At 42.1% G+C, this 14,619-nt stretch overlaps 1 protein-coding gene across 5 annotated transcripts; it reads left to right on the forward strand.

The window, feature by feature from the left end:
* The first annotated feature begins 82 nt into the window (after positions 1–82).
* Positions 83–13,362, forward strand: KCNAB3 (potassium voltage-gated channel subfamily A regulatory beta subunit 3). 5 transcript variants are annotated; one of them, XM_051995761.1, is made up of 14 exons: positions 83–1,054; positions 2,758–2,801; positions 2,904–2,941; positions 3,276–3,355; positions 4,349–4,393; positions 4,500–4,544; positions 5,057–5,100; positions 5,345–5,431; positions 5,762–5,847; positions 5,987–6,107; positions 6,295–6,389; positions 6,549–6,669; positions 7,462–7,550; positions 7,702–13,362. In XM_051995761.1, the coding sequence occupies exons 1-14, from the start codon at positions 798–800 to the stop codon at positions 7,777–7,779; spliced, it is 1,230 nt and encodes a 409-aa protein (XP_051851721.1). In that variant the 5' UTR covers positions 83–797; the 3' UTR covers positions 7,780–13,362. The 5 variants fall into 5 exon arrangements, with proteins under 5 accessions (XP_051851721.1, XP_051851722.1, XP_051851719.1 ...); XM_051995762.1 differs by lacking the exon at positions 5,345–5,431; XM_051995759.1 differs by lacking the exons at positions 7,462–7,550; positions 7,702–13,362 and having other exon boundaries at positions 6,549–6,967.
* The last annotated feature ends 1,257 nt before the right edge of the window (positions 13,363–14,619 follow it).

Consider the following 14,619-nt stretch of genomic DNA (forward strand, 5'->3'; position numbering starts at 1 on the left):
GTGTCTGTGCTAAAGGGAGGGTGTTTTGTGAGACTGGAGGGGAGATGTGGAAGTTCCGGAGCTAGTAATAAATACAGGTCTTGGATGGGTGGCGGCTGTCCTCCAGAGGAAGAAGGACGGAGTCTCCTTTTTCTCTTCTCCACTGAGGAGGCAGGGTCATGCAGATTAGTCTTCTACTGCCTCCTGTCTGTAGACTGGGGAGGCGGAGCTTGTGTGCAGACTGGGGAGGTGGAGATAAAGCTATGCAGATGAGGGGTGGGGGATATGCAGATGACCTAAGCAGCTGCAGGCTGGATGCAAACCCCCCCTCGGATTGCGGTTTGGGCTGCTGCAGCTACACCACTCCACTTCCCTCCTTGGAGTTCCTTGTCCTCTGAGGATCTTCTTAGGGACTAGGAACCCCCAGTCCCTCCTCTAGCTCCTGTGCCAGTTGTCCGGCACCCCAAAACAATTCTCCCCACTTCTAGACGCATCCCCACTTGTCTCTCGGTCCTCGGGATCTGCTTCTACCAACCTGACTCCTGGGCCCTTCTGTTCTCATCCTGCCCCCCATGTTCCCCTTCTTGGGTCTGCTCCAGTCAATCCTCCGTCTCCGGTCCGCTTGGCTTCCTCACCTCGTCCCCTAGTCTTCGCAGAAAACTGAATCTAGACGACCTTCGCCTCCTTTGGTTTGCCCCTAACCCTGCTAGCCCCAAGCCTCTCTACCCCCTCGTTCCTACTCCTTCCTTTCTGCCCTCTTCCCCTTGAAATCACCCCGATTTCTCGAGGATTCCGTTTTCCTTCTTTCCTGAGCCGGAATGCAGGTGTCCATCGCTTGCACTGAGCAAAACCTCCGCAGCAGGAGCAGTGAGGACCGTCTGTGTGGACCCCGACCTGTCCCTGGGGGAGGGAACGGCAGTGGAGTGACCAGCAGTCACGGAAATCCTTCAGGGGGAGGGGGAAACGGCCCCAAGGCCCGGACTGTGCCAGTCGCACGACCCCTGGGTCCTGCAGCTGTGACCCACTCGGGGCCCCTACGAGAGAGCACCGGCCGAGGCACCAGCATGAAGTACAGGTACTGAAGGAGAGGGCCAGAATAGCCCCTTTTTAGCCATATCCCTGCCCCTGCCTCCACCTCCCTTCGCTTCAGCGACCCCACCATCTCATGCCTCCCAAGCGTCCTACATTCCATTATTCTAGACTCCTCAAATTTCATCAACAACATTCCAGTTCCTTACTTACATCTCTGTCTCCATCTCTTTTTCACATTCCCTCTCCTTGGCTTATCTGTTGTTCTCCTTCTCCACCTCCTCATTCTTTTGAGAATCAGAGTAAGTTGTTAAGATTCACTGTGTATCTTCTTGTATCTTCCTTTTCACCCCTAAGGCACAAGTACCTCAAAAAAAAAAAAAAAAGTGTCCTGAGATTGGGCTGAGAGGGTTTTTAAGATTTCCTCATGCTATTCTAGGTCTTCTTTTCTAGGTCTGTTCTCTACCTCTCCCCCCACCCTCCCTAATTGCGGTCCAACCCCTGCATCTCTAGAATTAGCAGGCTCTCTAAATTCCCTATTATCATTAAAGCAATAATGGTTTTGACCAACAGTTCCCACCCTCCTGACTCTACTTTTTTTTCAGCCAGATGAAATTATCCCAATCAAGGGGAAAAAATTTTGGGTCCCCAAGATATCAAGGGGATATGCAAAACTATGGGCAAAGCAAAAGGGGTTTTGGAAGGAGTAGTGAGGAGGAATTGATACTGTATATAAGATACTGCTAGGAGTCCACAACCCCAGCCCATAGAACATAGAGCTCTTTCCCTCTCCCCCCCTTCCACTGCAGAAAAAATAGATGGATTTCTTGGTAAATAGCAATGTTCTGATATTGCAAAAAGGATTGTATCCTATTCTGGGATGGGGGTGAGGTTATTAATCTGATAGGGTTTGGTCACCCAAGGAATCAGATATCTCACCACATTCTGCCCCCCACTCCTATCCTTTCTCATTCTCTGCGAGTTAAATAACTGAAACTTTGGTGGGAGGGGGAGGAGGTTCAAATGGATTTCGAAAGGAGTTTCATTAGCCAATAGGAATAGGGAGGTGGAGAACCATGAGAAGAAGGGCTTGGCTTCCTTGTTTCTTGTTCCCTTTGCTATACCGATCTTGATGATTTAATAAAGATTCCTTCTGATAGACAACTATCTGCCTAAGGGATTGAAGGGGATTAATCATTTATCAACTTTATATCCACCTTTCACAAGCATTTAGGGGAAGATCCCAGGGGTCTTTATTTTTCACCAACCAAAACCTCAATTTGCTGATTAATTTTCTGGAGAAAGCTCACCCTCCCTGGGCCCTATTGTTACCTCTCCCCCTCCACATTAACAGTCCTTTCAGCCTTCCCCAATCTAAAATACTCTCACAAACTAATACTGATCACATGCTATACAGGGAAAACCATGAATATGACTGTGAAGAGAAACATGAGTCAAGAGAAATCAGGTAGCAGATTTTACCGAAAGCAGAGAAAATAGAAATTGCACAGCAGGCGCCAAAGGAAGATCAATTCATTCATTCAACAAATATTTGATTGTCAACAGTCTACACTGATATCACTGTGTTTCCCTCAGAGTAGAATTTGCCTGAGGTTTTGAAATGGGGGAATAGGATATGGGGTGGAGAAACACATTCAGGGAGGTAAAGAGCCAGAAAGCTTATTATTTAGATCTTCAAGGGGAACTGAAGGTGAAAATCCTTCTTTTGGATCCTCTTTTATCCAACAGGAATTTGGGAAAGTCTGGTCTTCGAGTATCCTGTCTTGGCCTTGGTGAGTCTAATGAGAAATGAAAGAATGAGGAGGCTGCAAGGGTAAAGATTTTCAGATGCCTTGTCTCTCACAGCCCCATGTCCCTGGATTTTCTTTCTGCAGGTACCTGGGTCACATTTGGGTCTCAGATCTCAGATGAGGTATAAATATTTCTGACACCAAAAGATAGTTGGGAATACTGGGAGGGTTATAGAGAATAGAGGGAGAAAAGTGAGAGAAATAGATGGGGAAATAGGTGGATTGTGGAAGGGTGGGTAGAGAAGAGATTATAAGGGAATTGAGAAACAAGGTGGGGGGAAGTTGGGAAAAGGGAAAGGTGGAAAAGATATGAGGGGGGGCAGGTATGGAATAATGGTATTATATTTGAAGACCCATAACACTTAAAGTCTGTTGGGATTTGGAGGGTTAAGAAAGGTGAGAAAACCAATGGAAAGGTAAATAGTCTTAACTCTACCCCAACATACTCATTCCTAGATAGCAGAGAATCTGATGACTGTGGCATATGAGCATGGAGTAAATCTGTTTGACACAGCTGAGGTGTATGCAGCAGGAAAGTATGAACCAGGGAAAAGGGGAAGGGCATGAGTTAAATTAGTGAGGGGAAGGTTGGGAATGGAGAGGAAAAGCAGGTGTCTCATCTTTGCTTCAGGTAATCTCTGGCTCCAGTAAACTTGTTCTTCTCCTATCATGTTGGGTCATTGAAGGGATTCCAAAATATGGATGTTGAAACCCCAAAAGTATTTTCTCTTTAAATATTAAGTGTGAACAAACAAAAATGTAGGCAAAGTAAAATAAAAATGTGTATTTATTGAGTACCAACTATGTGAGGCCAACAAGGAGGCACCATGGGGGCTTCAACTATATATATATATATATACCCCCATGGTGCCTCCTTGTTGGCCTCACATAGTTGGTTGATATATATATATATCCCTGCCCTCGAAAAGTTTACAATCCCATTGGAGATTAAAAATTTAGTTAACAAGATGTATAAACTGTAAATGCCCGCAATAAAAGGAATGTTACAAGACAGTGTATTTCTAAATGATTATAAAGATAGAAGACAAAGGAGGAGCTAGGATTCAAACCTATTAAGTAAGATGCTTACTTAGCTGCATGACCCTAGTCAAAGCATTTAACCACCAAATCTGTTTCCTTGTTTGAAAAATAGGAATAATACTTGCACTACCTACTTTATAGGGCTGTTCTGGGGAGGGAAATTGTACACTTTTAAAGTGCCATGCAAATATGAGTTGTATATTATTCTAAAGTTGAAAGGCATTCAAAATGAGATGGTCAAAGAATACTGCAAAGGAAATGGAAGAATGGGTTAGGGCAAATAAAAAAAAAAAAATGCTATATTTTTGTTCCTACCAGACTACAGAGCTACAACTCCCTAGAACAAGTTCTTTGTTCTTTTCAATGTAATATAGGACCTAGGGAATAATAAGTGTTCTTCGTACTCTATTAGAACAAGTAGTGGAGGTCGTAGGGGGCTATCACTAGAAAAGAGAGCCCCTTGCTCCCTGTTATTTCCCCTTTTCTAGGGCAGAACGAACACTGGGCAATATCCTTAAGAGCAAGGGTTGGAGGTGAGGCTGGGATTTTGGGTACAAGGCAGAGAATATTTGGGTGGGGAGGTTACAGTGACCTTATTCCTGCTGACCCCACCCCCACTTCCTTTTTTTTTTTTTTAAGGAGATCCAGCTATATCATCACTACCAAAATCTTTTGGGGAGGACAGTGAGTATCCCCTTTCCCTATAACCTTCATTAGGGATGACGTTTTGAAGTGGAGACATGATAGCTACCCAAATATTTGAAAAGGCTGTCATGAAGAAAACCTTATTCATTTTATTGCAAGTAAGGGGAAAAGAAGCAATGGGTAAAGTTTACAGATGCAAATTTAAGCTCAATACTGAGAATTGTTCAAAAATGATAGAAATAGTGGATTTTCCTTCACCTGAGATTTTCAAGCAGAGACTTTTGAGATGTAATCTCTTGAGTGCAAAGGACTATTTGATTTTTGTTTCCATATCCCAAGTACCTACCACATAGTAGGTGCTTAAGAAATGCCTGTTGATTGATTTATCATTGTGAAAAGGATTCTTGGACTCTGAAGTTCTTTCCAAAGAACGATCCTCATACTTATCACTCTAGCTGAGTCCTTAATAGGGAGATATGGGGATACACTGAATTGTAATTCTTATCACCTATCTTTAGCACCATTCAGTGTAAACTCAATTTTTTCCACAGGGCAGAGACAGAAAAAGGCTTGAGCCGAAAACACATCATTGAGGGTAAGGGACTAGGAATGTTGAGTGGGGAAGGGGATTAAAGAATGTTGTGGGGGAGGGGAATGGTGGTAAATCAAGAAAATACAGGTCAGCAAATTAAGAAGCTGGGGTAGAGGAAAGGGTGTCATAGCAGAGTGGATGAAATATGCATCCTGAACTTCAAGAGGCAGAATATTAGGGAGCTGGAACACAGGGGGCCATTATCTGAAAGAATTGGGTCACTTATCTTCTCTTCCCCCTCCCCCAGGCTTGTGGGGCTCCTTGGAACGGCTTCAACTGGGATATGTAGATATAGTCTTCGCCAATCGCTGGGATCCCAACAGTCCTATGGAGGGTGAAAATAACCCCAAGAATGCTAAACTTACAAGATGTCCGTAAACCCGGGGATCACCTCCCCAGCTCTAGTATACTAACCCCAGAATTTTCCAACCCAGGGACCTCAAGGTGCTCCTATGTTTCCCATATTCCCCATCAGGGATTTCAGAAGAGGGCAAAGGAAAGGAGGGTAGGGGAAAACTGGGACTAACCTTTCAACATCACATAGAAATACCTAGGTTTTTAGAGGGAAATGGCTGTAGAGAAGAGTATTTATCCATCTGGGAGACTGAATGCCTTGAATTCCAGTGATCTAACTGTCAGGATTTCATCATCCTCACACATCTAGAGATTGTCCGGGCCATGACTTTTGTCATTAATCAGGGACTGGCACTATATTGGGGGACATCTCGCTGGGGAGCTGCAGAAATCATGGCAAGTACCTTCCCATTATATATTTCCTTAAAAACATTACAACTTCTAATTCACAGAATACATACTTACCATGTACTTGGGTTGAGGGGAGATATGGACTGAAAGATTTGGAGTATTCTGATGCCTGCTTCTAATCTAGGAGGCCTATTCAGTGGCACGACAATTCAACTTGATTCCCCCTGCATGTGAACAAGCTGAGTATCACCTGTTTCAGAAGGATAAGATGGAAACACAGCTGCCTGAGCTCTACCACAAGATAGGTTAGAGACTATTCTCCTTACCCTGCCTGACATCTCTAGCCTTAGCTTCCCTAGTCCTTCTCCTCCACACATATTATCTCTTTATTCTATACGCTCTTCTTTATATTCCTCCCTTCTGTCAGCCATTAAAATTGGTCCACATTGTTTCCCTATCCCTTTTTCCCATAATCTTTCCTGCTGCCCTCAGGTGTTGGATCAGTGACTTGGTCCCCTTTAGCCTATGGTGTCATAACTAGCAAGAACGAAGGAAGAATCCCAGAGACCTGCCGGGGTACCATCAAGGTAAGACACTCTTAGAACTTCCATTCCATGGCACCTGAAGAGAGCAAAGTTTGGGAATTTTCAGCTACCTTAGCTACTTGGGAAGGAAAAAGATGAATCTGAAGATTATTCTCAGCTTCCTTCTCTCTCCTCCCCTCTTTACCTCCCTTTCTCTTCCAGAGCTACCAGTGGCTTAAGGACAAAGTACAGAGTGAAGATGGCAAGAAGCAACAGGTCAAGGTCATGGATCTGCTCCCCATTGCTCATCAACTAGGCTGCACAGTGGCTCAGCTTTCTATTGGTGAAGAGACATTGCTGTCAGAACCAAAAACTATAAAAGGAGTCTCTCTTCCTACAAACCCTCAACCCATAACCCAAAATAGACTAGCCTGTGTTAGACATTTTCCTCATGCAATTCTCAAAATCATAGTTGAAAGAGGAGAAAAAACCAAAAATGATATTTTCCTTGCCTTCAAACAGTTTATCATAAATCAGAGGATTTTATTTAGTTTGGGATGGGGAGAAAAGAAACATGGAAATGTAATTATAATGGCTAAATTTAAGTACCATTTTAAGATTTAAAAATAGTTTTACCCAAATTATCTCATTTGGTCCTTACAAGAAATGCTTTATCTACTTTCTATTTTGGTTAAGTTAGATTTCATTCTTTTAGGGAACTTTTGATATGGAAACTCTCCACCTATGCAGATGGGCACCTGGTCTGTAAAGTTCTAATAGTAGTGAGTTGCATGAGATGCTGAGAAACAGGATTTTAATCTAAGTTTTCCTAATACTAAGGCTAGCTAGGACCTTATTCTTCACCTGAGCCCTCAACTATATTAGTTTATATAGTTTGGGGGTGAGAGGAACCAAACTTGTGATTTCTGGAGGATTTGTAGCTAGGTATACCCCTCCCTCCACCTAAACCCACTTGTTAGTACGCTGAAATTTAATATTGGATTACTGCATATGATGACCTAAATCAGAAAATGTTTAGGTGCCCAAGAAAAGGTTCCATTGATGGGGATGTCTAGGCCCTTACTCTTCTCTCTCTTTGGCGCTCTTCCCCCTGCCCCTCTTCTTTTCATCCCAGCCTGGTGTCTCCGTAGCGAGGCTGTTAGCTCTGTCCTGCTAGAGGTGTCCAACACAGAACAGCTGATGGAAAACCTAGGGGCCCTGCAGGTAACTGGGAATGGGAGAAAAAGAGAAGGGGGTGAGACACACTCCATGTTATGTGCTCCGGGGCTTCTGCTTATTTCTCGCGGCTCTGAGCCCCACTCCCTCCTCTTCATTTTCCCTGGCTTGATTCCTAGTGCCTTCCTTTCTTTCCCAGGTTCTGGCCCAGCTGACACCCCAGAAAGTGTTGGAGATCGACTGGCTCCTGGGAAACAAACCGCACACCAAAAAATAGTGACAGCCCCACCCCCTCCGGCTAGGCGCAGGCGCATTCGCAGCCAGCGCTGCCGCTCTTCCCTAACCCGCGCCAGCAGCAGCTCCAGCTCCACACAGCAGCCAGGCGGCCCCAAAAGCAAACTGATGCTTCCCAAACTCCGACGGGAGGCCCCCGAGGATCCCGCCTACCAAGGAAATCCGGCTACACGCATGATTTTATAAGCCATATTCTGCCACAGCATGGCTGGTTAAGGAAAGTAGTTCGCCACTTCTCTATCCTCCTGTACAGTCTTTGGCGTCTCTTCCTAACATATAAGCTTCTCCCGGGCATGAGTTGGGGGAGGGAGGAGTATCCCTTTTCTGCCCCATCCTGCACTTTTCCTCCTTTTCCCCCGCCCCTCACCCCCAAAACTGCACAGAGGCCTTGAAAAAACCCTTCCTCAGATAATGAAGATTGCATGACGTCACCCGAGATCGGAAGAGTTCGGCTGGCCGTACAAAAGCCAACATAGAATGGTTTCCAGAGAAGGGAACTCGGGGGAAATAGACAAGTCCTTGTGCTGGGAAGTGAACGCGGTCACTTGACTTGTCCAGAGATCCCAAACTGTATTGTGGTGGTGCCATCACATTGAGACACCATTAGAGCTGGTCACAGGAAGTCGTCAAAAGACATCGAGAAAGCCAGTCCCTCCCTTCCGGAACAGAGCCGGTCTCCTTCAGATATGAATTTATGCACTGCCTTGTGGGGATATACAGGAGTCAGGCCTACAGACTTGGGAGGTGGAATAGGGCAGGAAGTGGGCGACGATGATGTCACATGGGGTACAGGTGGAAACTGACATGGTAAACATGGCATCCTTTCACACTCACACTGAGGAGTGGGACTCTCATAGAATGGCCCCCAAGTGATGGGTTTCCAGAAATGGAAAGTGCTGCTTGAGTATCAGCAGTCACAAACCTACCTTTACCTCCTCGCAGTAATCCTAAAGCAATAATAATGGGCCTTCCCAGGGAAAATAAAGACTTAGCTTCTTCCTTTCAGAGTCTTTGAGGGAAAGGGGGGGGGAAAGTCCCAGTTCTCAAGCACCTAAGCCTGATATCCATAGGTTCTCTTTTCCAATCTTTCTGGGGGCTCTGACATGCTATGACATTTCTTGGTTTTCCTTACCATTGAAACTTCAAGGACCCCTATAGACCCTTTTTATCAAAGGCCCAGAGTGACACACCAGTTCCAGGTCCTTCGCAAATCTTTGTCCTTGTATTTCTCAGGGAGTCAGACATCTGGTTCTATAGGCACATATAATTCAGAGGCAGAAAGGATCATCTTCATTGTTCCATCTTTTCACCCCTTTACATTTTGACATAGCTACATTTGATAGCCAAAAAACTTCTCTCCCATCTTTTGTCCTTTCCCCGATAACACTGGCCATAGAATCATAAGTCTAATGCTGGAAGGGATATCAAAAACTATGTTAGAGATCCCTCATTTTATGAGAAATTAGCCCTAAGAAGACTAAATGATTGGGCCAAGGCAACATAGCTAATAAGGTTGATAGTTCTTATTCTCCAATTTCAACATTCTTTCCACTGTATCACACAGTCTCCTCTGTACCACAACTTCTAGCTCCCATGTTTTTTCCTCTTCTACCTTTTATTGTTTTTTTTTGTGCCACCTTTCCTGAAAATAACTCATTTATGTAATGCTTTTAAGATTTGCAAAGTATGTTACCTGCATTATTTTATTTAATCTTCCTACCAAAACTATGAAGTATGTGAGGATGAGGGAACAGGCTAAGGGAGATTAAGTAGTAGGTCACAGAGCAGGATTCAAACCCGAATTTAATGCTCTTTTCAATATGCACTCTTCCTACTAACCTTTCTAATTATAAATGTTCTTCAATGCTAAGTCCTAGGCACTGTTTTCTTGAGTCCCTTTTTCCTTTCTACATTCCCTCCCTCAGATACTATAGAATGATTATAGAAATTAAATCTTGAAAGGGGTCTTAGATAAAATCTAGACCATTATGACCCCTCCTTATTTTGGAGATAAGGAGCCGAGACCCCAAGATTCTTGCATTCCAAGATCCTGACCACACACAAGTATTCATTCTTTCTCTCCTTCTGAAGAGGTAATACTGAACTCTAGATTTGGAGTCAGAGGGCCCATATTTGAGTAGTGTCCATATTACTCAATTGTTCAAATAATTCCTGTTTTGAAGTCTCAGGTTTATCTACAAAGCAAGGGAATTAGATAGGATGATTTTCAGGCTCCAAGTCCTATGATCCCATCCTGTACCACTGACTTAACTATAAGATTCTGGGCAAATCACTTTATCTTCATCTGAAAAATGATCCTTGGTTCTAATAATCTCTAATTAGCTTTGAGCTACAAATATAGTGATAAGAGTTTTATACCCTTTCCCTCTGTGGGATTCAGTATCCATTTCTTCTAAGAGTTGGAGTTAAAGATCCAAAGTACTCTTGAAGCCCTCAGAATATTGCTGAGCCTGAGGTAGTTTGGGTGGGAACGAGGGGCTGGGGAGAGGAGAAGATGTTGGAAAATAACCAGTAACAAGTGAAGTGAAAGATCTGAAATTCATGACATATGAATGAAAAAACCTTGCTTTAATGTTGCAAGGTACACTGCAGGTATGCCATGCTGCTAGTTATTAGGGTACAAAATACCCCACTCATTAACCCAAAAGGCTAGGGAGACGCACCAATTCATACCTTCACAGCATGTATCACTGGTATTATTTACAATTTACAATTGGTTGAAGAAGGTAGACTTAGAAGACATGGGGGAAGGGTTGCATGATAACTATCTTCAAGTTATTTAAAGGATTGTTACTTTGGATGATGATTGTTACTTATTCTGCTTAGTCCCACAGGACAGAAATCAGAAAAAGGGGTAGAGGTTGCAAAGACACAGATTTAGGCTTAATACCCACTAATGTTAGAAAAAAGTTCTAATAATTATAGCTAGTCAAAAATGATTTTCTTGGGAAGAAGTGGAGTCCTTGATACTGGAAGTCTTCAATCAAAAATTGATTTTAGCTATATTGTAGAGAAAATTTTTGTTCAGTTACAGGTTGTGATATATAGCTTCTAAGAGCCCTTCAGACTAAATTTTTGTAGCACAAAAAGATGAAAAGCAACTTGTGCAAGCTCATACATGTAACAAGTAACAGAATCAGGATTTTAATCTGTCTTTTGATACTAAATTTAAAATTATTTCCACCATCCCACCAAGTCTTTATTCTTCCTCCTTTTTTTATTCCTCCTCCTCCTACAATGGTCTATTCCAAAGGGCTAGGTGTAGTTTACAAACAGTTTTATCATATTAGGATGGATTAAACTAATCCTCATCTCTGTGGATCTGAGCAAGAAGAACACAAGATTCAGGTACAGAGACAGACTGAAGCAGAATAGAAATATTCAGAGAGATGGTCCCTCAAAGATAACAGAAAATGAAATGGGTAGAAATACTGGATTAAGGTGAATGCGGAGATCCATGAAGATGTTCTTGTTCAATTGTTTTCAGTCATGTCTGACTCTGTGACACCATTTGGAGTTTTCTTGGCAAGAATACTGGAGTGGTTTGCCATTTCCTTTCCTAGCTTGTTTTACAGATGAGGAAATTAAGGCAAACAGAGTTAAGTAGTTTGTCCAGAGACACGTAGTAAGTGTGTGAGGCTAGATTTGAACTCAGGAAGATAAGTAAATGAATAAAGATTTGCTAAGGTCCCTCAAGAGTGTTAAATCACTAGGGATATAGAAAATAGCAGCTAGGTGGCACAGTGGATAGAGCACCAGCCCTGAGGTCAGGAGGACCTGAGTTCAAATCTTAACACTTCCTAGCTGTGTGACTCTGGGCAAGTCACTTAACTCCAACTGCCTCAGCCAAAATAAATAAATACTGATTGCTTAGCTAGAAAACTATACTGACATTCCAATCCCTGGTTATTCCTAGCAGCCATCTCCTATTCATCTTGGGTGTCTCACTGTAAGGACATAAAGCACATCGAGAGCAATTTTTCTAAGTTAATATCCTAGAGCTCATCTGTCTACATGAATGTTGTTACATTCAAAGTGTTCTATTGAGAAGCTATACATATTTATTTTAATGATGCTGTCATAGCTCAGGGAATTCCTGGAATGCTTTTTGGTAATCACCTGGGCCAATTTATGGCATATATGAATAATCAAACTCAGCTCCCATTCCAGGCAAACAACATTTCCTGGCTTGATCACATACTTTTCTTGGCTTTAACTGACTGTTGGGCATTTCCAAAATTTTGATTCAAGAGGATATATTTGCTAATACTAAGGATGGTCACAAAATTGTTGAAGGTTCTGGATCTGAAAAGGAAAAGGACATTAGAGATTACTTAGTCCATTTTAATGACCAGGAAACCGAGTCTCAAACAGATAAATTGTAGGAATGCTTTAAACAACTAGGATACATATGGTATTCCAAGATGACAATTTTGAAGGAGACAGTACTTACTTACACATATAACTTCTGGCTTGGTTTATCTAAAACTATCTCATTACCGTTATAGCCATATCTCATATTAGAAATAATCCTTGCTCTCTAAGAATTAACAGGTTAATTGGGAAGAAGATTTACACATATGACACTTTGTTGACTCTCATGTGATACTTGGGGCACTCTAGTAATGGTGTGCCATCTTCCTGAAGATGGAAGGCAGAGGATGACTGCAAGTCTTTGAATCATTATCCATCAAGTGGCTGTAATATCTGAATTACCCACCAGGAAGTGTATCTCTTGATACACTTGCCCAATTTCTGTCTCAATTCTTTAGTGAGTTATGTGGGAACAGGCCCCTAAAAGGTAGCAGTGTTCTGCCTGGTCACTACCAGAAACTATTTAAGCTTAACTCAGGCATGTTACTCAACAATATTTTATTGCTCACAATATCAAAGCTCTAAAATCCACTTCTCTAGAGTCTCTACCTCTACGTAGATTCTTCTATAGTCATAACCCAGGACCACTATTATTCACAAGACTGATATAGTCAAATATCATGCCCTCAAAATTTGATGGAAATAGCAGAAACAGAAATAAAAAGATAATGCACTCCTGCAAGGGGTCATTTTCCTTTCAGCCATTTCCCAAAGCCTTCTTAAAAATATATTCCCACATCAAGTATGTCAATATAGCCATCCAAGGATTATTTAGGGAATAAGATGGAGGATGAATCCAAAACAGAGACTGGTTCTCAAGTAGGATTTGAGAGGCAAAATGAATTTCATCAGCCCCATCTACCAAAGGAATCTCCACTATGATTAATTAGTTGACAAGTCATCCAGTCTCTATTACTTAAAGCCCTCCCAAGGAAGGGGAAAACATCCCCTTTCTAGACTACCTCTTCCACTTTGAGATGCTATAATTATTAGGAAGTTTTTCCCAATATGGAGCCTAAACTAGCCTTCTGGAAATTTCTGCCCAATGCTCCTGGTCCAACCCTCAGGAAAGAAAAGAATTGATTCCTATTTACATGTCAACCCTTTAAATACAGTTATGTCACCCTGAGTGTTTTTCCCCAGAATAAATGTGTCCAGTTTTTTCAACCAATCTTCAGATGTTATAGATTCAATGTCTTTCACTATCCTTAGGTGACTTTCCCTGAACACTCTCCCTCTTATTAATATCTTTCCAGTTCAGGAAAGATTCTGGTGCCCAGAATGCAATAGTCTAGATAAGGGTTGACAAAGGCAAAGTATCCTGGGACTCCATAATGCTGGACTCCCTCTTGATACAACATAAGATCACATTAGATTTTTCTGGTATTTCTATCATATTACTAATTTTGATTAAGTTTGCAGTCAATGAAAACTCCATACCTCCGCATCTTATATTTGTATAGCTGATTTGTGGGAGATTTTGGTATGTTAAGGGCAACACTTTTTTATCTCTATTGAATTTCGTCTTAGAAGATTTAACCCAGTGTTTTTACTTGTCATGGTCTTTTGGAATACTTACTCTGCCATTCTGTGTTTTAGCTCCTTCTTTCAACTTGATGTCATTTACAAATTTGAGTGACTTTAACCAAATCACTGATAAAAATTTTAACCGGGTGCTGGGGAGAGAAGGGAATGCACATTTAAATAGCATCTGCTATGTTCCAGTCACTGTGCTAGGTCCTTTTCACAAATATTTATCTTATTTGATCTTTAAACAACCCTTTGAAATACATGTTATTAGTATCCCCATTTCATAGCTGAGGGAGACAATAAGAGGTAGAGTTGTCAGGGAAATACTTTACGTGAGATACTTTATGAAAAGTTTGGTCAAACTCTAGATAAACTCTTTCTGCAGTTCCCCCTTCCTTGATTAGTGATCCTGTCCAAAAAATGAAATGAGATTAGTGTAATGTTCAGGCTAGCTTTCTGGAGGTCCTTCCAACAGACTTTGGTCTCATCAGGATAGACACCATGAGAATGATCAGGAATAGAGTCTAGAGTCTTTATTCTGGCCCAGTCTTGATTTTAGGAGGCATGAGAGCCAATAGGAGGATGGTCAAAAATAGAATGTCTGTTTTCCGTCTTTCTCAGCTCTTACATTATGTGTGAACTTAAAGAACCATTATATCACCAGGCTAAGTACTAAGTATATGTATACTAAAGAACCATCATCTCATCAATTCCACTGAATTAACACCTCGTTGTAAGAATCCGTATTTCAAATATATTTCTCCAAAGTTCCGGCCCTCCACAGGTTAGTCTGGCACAACTTGTTCTTGAAGTCATACCAGTTCTTTATAACCAGAATTCCTTCTATTAGATGTTTATCAAGCATCTCTTTAAATAATCTTTTCTAGAATTTTTATGG

Source organism: Antechinus flavipes, chromosome 4 (genome assembly GCF_016432865.1).
Source record: "Antechinus flavipes isolate AdamAnt ecotype Samford, QLD, Australia chromosome 4, AdamAnt_v2, whole genome shotgun sequence".
Taxonomy (NCBI): Eukaryota; Metazoa; Chordata; class Mammalia; order Dasyuromorphia; family Dasyuridae; genus Antechinus; species Antechinus flavipes.

Coding starts and splice junctions, on each gene's coding strand:
- KCNAB3 (XM_051995759.1), top strand. CDS start 798: ATGCAGGTGTCCATCGCTTGCACTGAGCAAAACCTCCGCAGCAGGAGC. Junction 2,802..2,903: donor AGTATCCTGTCTTGGCCTTG/GTGAGTCTAATG, acceptor TTCTTTCTGCAG/GTACCTGGGTCACATTTGGG. Junction 4,394..4,499: donor CTTAAGAGCAAGGGTTGGAG/GTGAGGCTGGGA, acceptor TTTTTTTTTAAG/GAGATCCAGCTATATCATCA.